The sequence below is a fragment of the Grampus griseus genome (genome assembly GCF_964374135.1).
Source record: "Grampus griseus genome assembly, chromosome: 11".
NCBI classification, from domain to species: Eukaryota; Metazoa; Chordata; class Mammalia; order Artiodactyla; family Delphinidae; genus Grampus; species Grampus griseus.
In genome coordinates, this window is record NC_139005.1 from 42,634,349 (window position 1) to 42,643,996 (window position 9,648).

Here is a 9,648-nt window from a genome sequence, read left to right on the forward strand (position 1 = left end):
CCGACTCGGAGAACTTCACAGGCTTCCTCCTTGCCTGTTGTCACTAGATTTATACCACCTACGTGGAGTAGCATACATTGCTTTACAACGCTGTGGTTATGGTTAGGTTCCTTGAGCGTAGGAATCCTGTTTGCTACAACTTGACTACGCTAGGCTTGGGACGTTGTGAGAAAATAAAGTGCCTCTACCCTTTCTCTTCCAATGGGAGTCACAGAGACTAACCAGCCTTTCCTTCCCTTCCGGGACGGAGGACCATAGAGACGTCTGGCGCAGCGAGGCCTCCCGACGCAGCCATCGAGATGCACAGAGGATGGCTAGAGCGTTGCTCGCCCGGCCGGCTTCAGCTTCATAAGTCGTCCTTCCCAGCATGGCGCAGTCGGTTAATATCACCGAGCTGACTCTGCCGCAGCTAGAAATGCTCAAGAACCAGCTGGACCAGGTGGGGATGGGCCCCAGAGACACCGCTTTGCCGCGTCACATCCCTCCCCACCACGGGTACTCCCTCGCCCCACTCCATTCCTCCCCAGCTGGGGAGGCTTCCCTTCCCAGGCGAAACCGCCACGCGGTGCCAGGACCCGCCCCTTCTCCGGCTGTGCCCCCTTCTCCCGCCAGCCCTCACACTGACCCTTATTCTCATCCTCTGTAGGAAGTGGAGTTCTTGTCCACGTCCATTGCCCAGCTCAAGGTGGTACAGACCAAGTATGTGGAAGCCAAGGACTGTCTGAACGTGCTGAACAAAAGCAACGAGGGTACGGGGTAGGCGTGTGAAGGCAACCTGGGGGATGTTGCGAGCCGGCTTCTCTCTTCCCGCCTCCTAATTCAGTTTTCCTTACCTGAGACGAGAGAGCAGTCCATCATGTATTGTATACTGCTACGGGAGCCCTTTGCATGTTGCTTACCTAGAATTGAAATGTCCAGGACATTCTTCTGCTCCTGTTGTCCCTATTTCCGTCCTTTTTGTACAGTCTCTAGGTGCTGTGCCGTGTTGAAACTCCCTTTAATGTCTAAACGTTGGAGCTGCCAACCTCCCCCATTTGTTTGTCTTAATTGCTTTCACAGGGAAAGAATTACTGGTCCCACTGACGAGTTCTGTATCCTTTCTGCAGGAACTGCTACCCTGCCCTCGCCTTTTCTCCTCACACCTAACCTGCCAAGAAGGACGGGAGGTTTTAATTACTCCAGAGTGCTCGGATGGTTCTGAGAGTACTATTATACACGCTTCCTAGCTCTGCTCTCTAACCCGGAGCCAACATCCAGCTAATGCTTTGTGAGCACCCAGGTGTATGTAGAATTGAGGTGTGATTATTTCCCTTTGCTGTTTGAGGATATAACCTAATAGGGAAGTAAAACTGGTGGTTTACAGTTCTACTAATAACTTAGAAAACATAAGCAATTAGAAGAGAGGATACAGAAACAAGGGTGTTGGTTCTGTTTATTAATCCTCAATTTTAGTTCAACTGTGGCTCTTATTCCTAAACTGTTGTTACTAAGAAACCTGGATTGTGTCTACCTGTTGAATGTTTTACTTGAGTGAGCAAGTTATGACAATAGGCACCTGTAAACTGTACCAGAGAACTGACAGGCTGAAAGGGAAACACAGGAATAGCAGTGTAGTAGGGATTGCTTAAATAATGAACATTAAATTAATCAGGAATTAGCTAATTCATGTTTGGGAGTGTTAAAGGGAAAGTGAGGCTGCCTTTTCACTCAACTACTCAACAGCAACAGGAAAAAAATCACTCTAGTCTTTCTGGAAGGGCTAATGGGAAGAACTGTAAGAACTGCTTGGAAGGTGGCAGATGGGATGAGGGCAGGATCAGCATATGTGATTTTCTCCATAAGGAACCAACTTCCCTGTCTCTCTGCATTTGGAGTTTGTAGGCCTCCAGATTATTTGGTCCTTGGGCCATATAGCTTTTTATTTTTAAATTTTTGTGGCTGCACCCCGAGGCTTGCCGGATCTTAGTTCCCCAACCAGGAATCAAACCTGGGCCCCGGCAGTGAAAGTGCCAAGTCCTAACCACTGGACCGCCAGGGAATTCCTGCCTTCTAGCTTTTTAGAAAGAAGGGCCTTAGGAGGTCAAGCACACTAGCTGACAGGGAATCATGACTCATGCTGGGCTAGTTTTCCCTTAATCCTTGCTTCTCAGATGTATGTCCCTGGGAAGCTGCATGATGTGGAACACGTGCTCATCGATGTGGGAACTGGTTACTATGTAGAGAAGGTGAGTGGAAGGAAGCATATGGATGCCTCTCTGAAGGGGAGTTCTAGAGTGCAGAATGGGGTCTCCTCTTAACCCCTCATTCACCTCTGACCTTGCAGACGGCTGAGGATGCTAGGGACTTCTTCAAGAGGAAGATAGACTTTCTCACCAAGCAAATGGAGAAAATCCAGCCAGCTCTGCAGGAGAAGCATGCCATGAAACAGGGTAAGCTTGGCCTTGGGCACCTCTTTGAACCCTTTCTACAGCCATAATAAACAGGGATTGCACTGTGATCCATGGGGATGTCCCCTTTGCTGGATTAAAACCATGGTTTTCTCTTTGGTGTCTTGATGTGTTATTCTTTAGATTCTGTGCAATATATACCCACTATTTATAGATTCCTGGATTCCGTGCTTGAGAAATTTACAGAAAGGGAATCATGTCTTTGTTTTTGTGTTTGAGTTCCTATTTAGTGTGGATGGGATGAGGGAGAAGATGCATGTAAATGAACACCCGGCGAAGAAATACAGCCCTAACTAGCTCTGCTAGCAATTACAGCCCTGGCTGCACATTAAGAATCACCCAGAGAGTTTAAAAAGAGAACCTGGGCCCACTCCAAACCAACTGCAGTTGACCCTTGAACAGTGTGCGGGTTAGGGGTGCCAACCCTTGGTGAAGTAGAAGGAAATCGGCATATAACTTTACAGTCTGCCGTCCATATCCTCCGTTCCGCATTGCACATTCAACCAGTCGTGGATCATGTAGTACTGTAGAATTTACCATTGAAAAAAAAAAAACCCCGAATAAGTGGACCTGCACAGTTCAAACCCCTGTTGTTCAAGGATCAACCGTAAGTCAATGGGGGGGGCGGGGGTGGCAGGGATTCCAGGGAACAATGTTTTTTTAAAAGCTCCCCAGGTGATTCTGTTATACAGTCAGGATTGAGAACCACTGTTCTAAAGGCAGACCTCTTTTCCACGTTATTTTCTGGTTATATCTGACTCATTTGAATACTGTATTTTGTTCGTTTTTATATCCCAGTGGTTTTCATATTTACTGACACATTTTAGACTCTAAATTTGTGTTGTGTGTGCCCTCCACAGTGGATCACGGTGTTAAAAGTTTTATTAACTGTAGTTGGTTGTCTCCCTGTCACTTTTCCTTAACTCTGGGTTCTCCCCTTTAGTTCCTGACCAGGGTCTGACTCTTCTTTTTTCCCACAGCTGTCATGGAGATGATGAGCCAGAAAATTCAGCAGCTCACAGCCCTGGGAGCACCTCAGGCTACCGCCAAGGCCTGAGAGCTTGTTTCAGAAATCGGACATAGGGCGCCTGCTTCAGGGGCCTGGGACTTTGTGGGCGTGGTTTCCTGCAATGCGGGAAGAGGAGGGTCTTGTGTTTAATGCTAATAAATGCGCCAGCTGGGCAGAGTGTTGGTCTTTTCTTGCATTAGGCAAGGGACTGGTGATGAGATGGGAGGGCGGTGGTGAGAGGGTTTGCCCCTCCCGGAGCCTGATAAGCAGGGGTGATACAGTGCTCATCTTGGAGGCTCCACCCGGGGCCCTTCGAGGAGCGGGGGTCGAAATTCTGTGCCGGGCGGCGCGCCCTCCCTTTGCGGCCGGTTGTCGTGGAAACGGCCGGCAAGAGGAAGTGGGGGCTGCCCGGGCGCTTTCTCTTCCGGGTCGGCCTCCTGCCTCCCCACGGGGGAAGCTGCATGGGTCACCGCTTCCTGCGCGGTTCTCTACCTCTGCTGCTGCTGCTGCCGCCACCCCGCCGAAGCCCGCATCTCAAGCGCAGCCTGGAGTCCGTCCCACTCTCCAAACGACCCCGCAGCCACCTCATGGCCCCGCCCCGAATCGGGACGCACAACGGCACTTTCCACTGCGATGAGGCGCTGGCGTGCGCGTTGCTGCGCCTCCTGCCCGAGTACCGGGTACGGGCAGCGCAAACTGACCGGGGGGCTGCCGGCGAGTCTCCGGGGCAAATCGCGTCCCCCTAACGGGGTCCCGCCCGAGAAACCCTCCTCCCCTCCCCGGCTCCCTGGAAGCCCAACATTAATCCCCTACCCGTGCGACCCCGGCAGCCTCTTCACCTCCTGTGTCCCCTGCAGGATGCGGAGATTGTGCGGACCCGGGACCCCGAGAAACTGGCTTCTTGTGACATCGTGGTAGACGTGGGTGGCGAGTACGACCCTCAGAGACACCGATATGACCATCACCAGAGGTGGGTTCCCACTACCATTTCTTTAAGTTTCCTGGACTCTTCTCAGTGCTCCAGTCTACTGCCGTGGTCCGCGTCAGCGAAGGGAACCGCCTCATCCTGGAAAGCAAACTCTTGAGCCCCATGGGACTACCGTCTTCCGTGCTTCCAGCTCTCCACCTGCTCTGCACCCATCCAGCTGGCCTTGGGCCTCCCTTGGCCCGGGTCAGTCCCTGGGCCCCTTCCAACTCACCTCCTTCTTTGGCTCAGTCAGGCTTTTCTCCCACCAGCCCCATCGTCACCCCAGTGAATACCCCAGCTGGGATTAATCCAGTCATGTGCCCTTGCTGCCCCACCTCAGACTGCTGGGCCCACACGATTGTGATGGGTGGTGATAGTTGAGGTGTGTGTTGTCTTCCTTTGTCGTTGACACTCTTCCACTAGGAAATCAATCTTAATCCGAGGGTAGCCCATTATCCACAGTACCATTCCAGTCCTTCTCCCCTCTCCTCAAGCCCCTGCCTCATCAAACTACCTTAGTGAGTGATCCTGTCTCTTCCCTTTAAAGAAAGTCGAGCTTTTCCTGCATGGACAGCCTCAGTTTCTCACTCCTGAACAGCTCCCTTCTCCCAACTCAGGAGACATTGTTTCCTTCTGCTTGCCCCCTTTCCAGTGTATCATTTTATGCTCTGGGGCTTCACATGGCAGGGTTTCTAGTTCTTGCCTACAGCAAGAAACTCTGCTTAAGCATCTCCCATCTTGAAAACAAAGAAGGGAAAAAAAACCCAAACCCTACCTCATATACACCACGCTGTATAAAGTGGTTATTTCCGAGGTTTTATATTGTTTTAAGTCTGTTTCTCTCCCTCTCTCTCTCTCCTTCCCTCGCTATTTCTCTCCCTTTTTTTCCAAATACACGTATTACTTTCATAAATGATGTCGGGAGGGAATGCTCCCGGTATTTACAGCCTAATCTCTCACTCTCACTTCTCAGCCACTCTTCAGAAGAAGAGCTGACCCTGGCTGCACATTCCATTCATCCATCCTTTCATTTATTCATTCATTCAGCCAGTTCTCTCCCAGTCTCTCTACTGGAAATGCTGTGGAAAGGGCACCAGTGACCTCAACACCAAGCTAAGGTTGCTGGTTGAGGGTCTCACCTTAACCTCTTTGTGGCACTTGACATTATTTAGGTTTTTTTTTTTTTTTGGCTGCACTGGGTCTTCGTTGCTGCACGCGGGCTTTCACTAGTTGCAATGAGCAGGGGCTACTCTTCGTTGCGGTGCATGGGCTTCTCATTGCGGTGGCTTCTCTTGTTGAGGAGCACGGGCTCTAGGTGTGCAGGCTTCATTAGTTGTGGCTCGTGGGCTCTGGAGTGCAGGCTTAGTAGTTGTGGCGCATGGGCTTAGTTGCTCTGTGGCATGTGGGATCTTCCCGGACCAGGGCTCGAACCCGTGTCTCCTGCATTGGCAGGCGGACTCTTAACCACTGCACCACCAGGGAAGCCCCATGGGTGTTCATTTTATGTTTTATATTCCAGAAATGTTAAATATATTCTTTTATGTGTCAAACACTGCATAATTTTTTTAAAAAGTATATAAAATAGGCATTTCTTTCAGAAATGACCTGAATGCTCTCTTCCTGAACCCTTTCCTCCCTCTTGCCTTTTCCTTGTTTATAACTCGCTAGAGCATTCCCTTGGTTGTTTGTGCATGTGTGTCCACCTTAGGTGGATGAACTTGAAGGCAGGGACAGGTCTTAGTTTTTTCATCTCTAATGTCTACAACACAAAGCCTGACATGTGGTAAGCATTTAGTTAACCATTGTCGAATGAATGCATGAATGGAGACTCCAAACTCATGTGCATGTTGACCCCTGAGGACAAGCCAAAGCCTTCCCAGCTGGGCTTTCTCCCGACTCCCATAGCGTTCCCCAGCCGCCTCACCCCACTGTGCCTGCACGTGCACACGACACTGGGGGTGAACCGGGGCAGCTCTGCCTCAGCCCCACCTCCTTGTGCTCCTCAGGTCTTTCACGGAGACCATGAGCTCCCTGTCCCCTGGGAAGCCGTGGCAGACCAAGCTGAGCAGTGCGGGACTCATCTATCTGCACTTCGGGCACAAGCTGCTGGCCCAGTTGCTGGTTACTAGCGAAGAGGACAGCGTGGTGGGCACCCTCTATGACAAGGTGGGGACTCGAGGACAGAGATGCCCCCCACATGCGTCTCCACCAGGCGGGCCGGAGTGGCACTCAGGATTGGGCTCGGGTCGGGGTTCCTGACCTGTGCTGGCCCACTGCTCTCTCCCTCAGCCAGGCCCACCTTCTCACAGGGGAATGGTTAATCTCTTCCTGCCTCCATCCTGGGGTGCTTGTGAGAAGTGGATGAGGTAATGTATGGGGAAGGGCTTTCTTTGCATGACCTGACATACGTACGTTCTTCAACAAATTGGTAATAGAGGAGGCTGCTTATGTTTGGAAGCATATGGCTGAGGTTCTGGCTGCCCTGAAGGTGGAGGGCAGCATATCTCGGGCACCACTGTATTCACTGGAGGCACACTGAGTTGGGAAACTGGGAAGGGATTGATTATGAAAACCTCTTCAGGTTCCACCAGCGCCCCCTGCAGGCAGCTCAGCAGGTGCCTGTGGTTGGCTAGCGTCCCTGGTGTGCATGTTGGATCGATGATTCTGAGGACTCCTACTTGACCCCACTAATGTGAAGTTCACAGCAAGTCAAACTGCAGGTGCAGTCAACTCTGTTTTTTGCAGATAGGCTGTTGAGTTCAGTTCTCTGATCCAAAACTGAAGAAATATGAACGATAAATTGGAGCTTCTGGAATACTAAGGTTTTAGACTGCCTGGGTCAATTTTCCCTTCTACTGCTAAGGGTTTTCTAAGCAATTGAACTAAATTATGCCCAAGGTTTTTTTATTTTATTTATTTTTATTGAGGATAGTTGACGTACAATATTGTATGTTTCGGGTATAACTACATAGTGATTCACAATTTTTGAAGATTGTATTCCATTTATAGTTATTATAAAATATTGGCTGTATTCCCTGTGCCATACAGTATAGTATGTCCTTATAGCTTTTTTTTTTTTTTTTTTTTTTTGCGGTACACAGGCCCCTCACTATCGTGGCCTCTCTGGTTGCGGAGCACAGGCTCTAGACGCGCAGGCTCAGCGGCCATGGCTCACGGGCCCAGACGCTCCGCGGCATGTGGGATCTTCCCAGACCGGGGCATGAACCCGTGTCCCCTGCATCGGCAGGCGGACTCTCAACCACTGCGCCACCAAGGAAGCCCCATCCTACCATTTCTTTAGCCTCAGGAGATGCAGCAGCTGCTGATGCCACATGGCACATCATGGGCTTCCCTGGGACCACATCCCAGCCCTGATGTCTAGTCCAGTACTCATCTTCTTTGGCTGCGTTGGGTCTTTGTTGCTGCGCACAGGCTTTCTCTAGTTGCAGCAAGCAGGGGCTACTCTTCGTTGCAGTGCACAGGCTTCTCATTGCGGTAGCTTCTGTTGTTGTGGAGCACAGGCTCTAGGCACGCGGGCTTCAGTAGTTGTGGCACATGGGCTCAGTAGTTGTGGCTCGCAGGCTCTAGAGCGCAGGCGCAGCAGTTGTGGATCGTGGGCTTAGTTGCTCTACGGCATGTGGGATCCTCCCAGACCAGGGCTTGAACCTTGTCCCCTGCACTGGCAGGCGGATTCTTAACCACTGCACCACCAGGGGAGCCCTCCTCCTGTACCTCTTAACTGGATCAGTGAATAGCCTGCTCAGCTCACCTGGCGCTTTACACCCCCAGGCCATGAGGATCCACTCCCACAGAACCCCTCGTGGAACTCTAGACTTTTCCTTGTTCAGAAGGCAGCAGCCCCCTCCCCACACAGGCTGGCCTTGGCTCAGGCTTTGAGCGGTAGTAGAGCACTGGATTAGAAATCAGGTGATCTGAATTCCAGCCCCAGCACTGTATGCGCTCTGACCTTTAGCCAGCTGCTGAACTCCCCAATTCCCCCCTTCCTCATCCAGTTAATGTTGGGAGATCCTTGCAGGGCTGTAGTGAAGATTAAAGACAGTGTATGCACAAACTTTGAGGCCTATGAAGCTTTATGCAAATGGTAGGCGCCCTCCAGAGCGTTTCTCCTGTGCTGCCTTAGATGTACGAGAACTTCGTGGAGGAGGTGGATGCGGTGGACAACGGGATCTCTCAGTGGGAGGAGGGAGAGCCTCGGTACGCGGTGACCACTACGCTGAGCGCCCGGGTTGCTCAGCTTAATCCCACCTGGAACCAGCCCAACCAAGACACTGAGGTGAGGACGACCGTGGGGAAGAGACCGTGAGGCACGTGAGAACCTCGGGAAAATGAGAGAGGCTGTCCCGTCAGGCCCTAGCAGAGTTAGCAGTTTGGGCCAGCACTGTGGTTCTAATTCCCATGTGATTCCCAGGCCGGATTCAAGCGTGCAATGGACCTGGTTCGAGGGGAGTTTCTGCAGAGACTAGACTTCTACCAGCACAGCTGGCTGCCAGCCCGGGCCCTGGTGGAAGAGGCCCTGGCCCAGCGGTTCCAGGTACTGGCCTGGGAGGAGGCACTGTGGCTCAGGTTAGTGATTCCTGGTGGGCTGCTGGCCAACAGGGGCTCCCACTCCTACCCTAAACCTTCTATCCCTGCTCCACTTCCTTTTCAGGTGGACCCAAGTGGGGAGATAATAGAACTGGTGAAGGGTGGATGCCCCTGGAAGGAGCACCTCTACCACCTGGAATCGGGGCTGTCCCCCCCGGGGACCATCGCCTTTGTTATCTACACGGACCAGGCTGGACAGTGGCGGGTACAGTGTGTGCCTAAGGAGCTGCATTCATTCCAGAGCAGGTGAGGCCCTAGGGGACCGCCCTGCAGCCCTTCAGGCCTGTTTCAACCCTATCAGAGGAGGAGGCCACTAACCTAGGCTTCTGCTCCCCCTCTCCCAGTTCCTCAAGGCCTCCATTTGCTCCCACCAACTCCCTCTTTCTGCTTACTCATAGGCTGCCCCTGCCAGAGCCATGGCGGGGTCTTCGGGATGCGGCCCTGGACCAGGTCAGTGGCATTCCTGGCTGTGTCTTTGTCCACACCAGTGGCTTCATTGGTGGGCACCGTACCCGAGAGGGTGCCCTGAGCATGGCCCGTGCCACCTTGGCCCAGCGCCCAGCACCTATGCCTCCCACAAATTCCCTAGTCCAATAAAATCTCTTCTGTCTCATACTGAC

At 52.0% G+C, this 9,648-nt stretch overlaps 2 protein-coding genes across 2 annotated transcripts; both read left to right on the forward strand.

Annotated features, from left to right (window-relative positions):
* The first annotated feature begins 283 nt into the window (after positions 1–283).
* On the forward strand, positions 284–3,624 carry PFDN5 (prefoldin subunit 5). Its single transcript, XM_082665550.1, has 6 exons — positions 284–439; positions 647–749; positions 1,060–1,091; positions 2,151–2,225; positions 2,324–2,429; positions 3,428–3,624. Exons 1-6 carry the CDS (start codon positions 368–370, stop codon positions 3,502–3,504), a joined length of 465 nt encoding a protein of 154 aa, XP_082521676.1. The 5' UTR covers positions 284–367; the 3' UTR covers positions 3,505–3,624.
* Positions 3,625–3,896: 272 nt separating this feature from the next.
* Positions 3,897–9,633, forward strand: MYG1 (MYG1 exonuclease). The gene is made up of 7 exons (XM_082666235.1): positions 3,897–4,136; positions 4,314–4,426; positions 6,430–6,589; positions 8,565–8,717; positions 8,853–8,975; positions 9,093–9,274; positions 9,427–9,633. The coding sequence occupies exons 1-7, from the start codon at positions 3,918–3,920 to the stop codon at positions 9,623–9,625; spliced, it is 1,149 nt and encodes a 382-aa protein (XP_082522361.1). The 5' UTR covers positions 3,897–3,917; the 3' UTR covers positions 9,626–9,633.
* Positions 9,634–9,648: the final 15 nt, after the last annotated feature.

Bases quoted from the DNA above. Each gene is read 5' to 3' on its own strand.
- PFDN5 (XM_082665550.1), top strand. From the start codon at position 368: ATGGCGCAGTCGGTTAATATCACCGAGCTGACTCTGCCGCAGCTAGAA. The intron at 1,092-2,150 runs GTATCCTTTCTG...CTTGCTTCTCAG, and splicing joins TGGTCCCACTGACGAGTTCT to ATGTATGTCCCTGGGAAGCT. The intron at 2,226-2,323 runs GTGAGTGGAAGG...CTGACCTTGCAG, and splicing joins CTGGTTACTATGTAGAGAAG to ACGGCTGAGGATGCTAGGGA.
- MYG1 (XM_082666235.1), top strand. From the start codon at position 3,918: ATGGGTCACCGCTTCCTGCGCGGTTCTCTACCTCTGCTGCTGCTGCTG. The intron at 4,427-6,429 runs GTGGGTTCCCAC...TGTGCTCCTCAG, and splicing joins CGATATGACCATCACCAGAG to GTCTTTCACGGAGACCATGA. The intron at 9,275-9,426 runs GTGAGGCCCTAG...GCTTACTCATAG, and splicing joins CTGCATTCATTCCAGAGCAG to GCTGCCCCTGCCAGAGCCAT.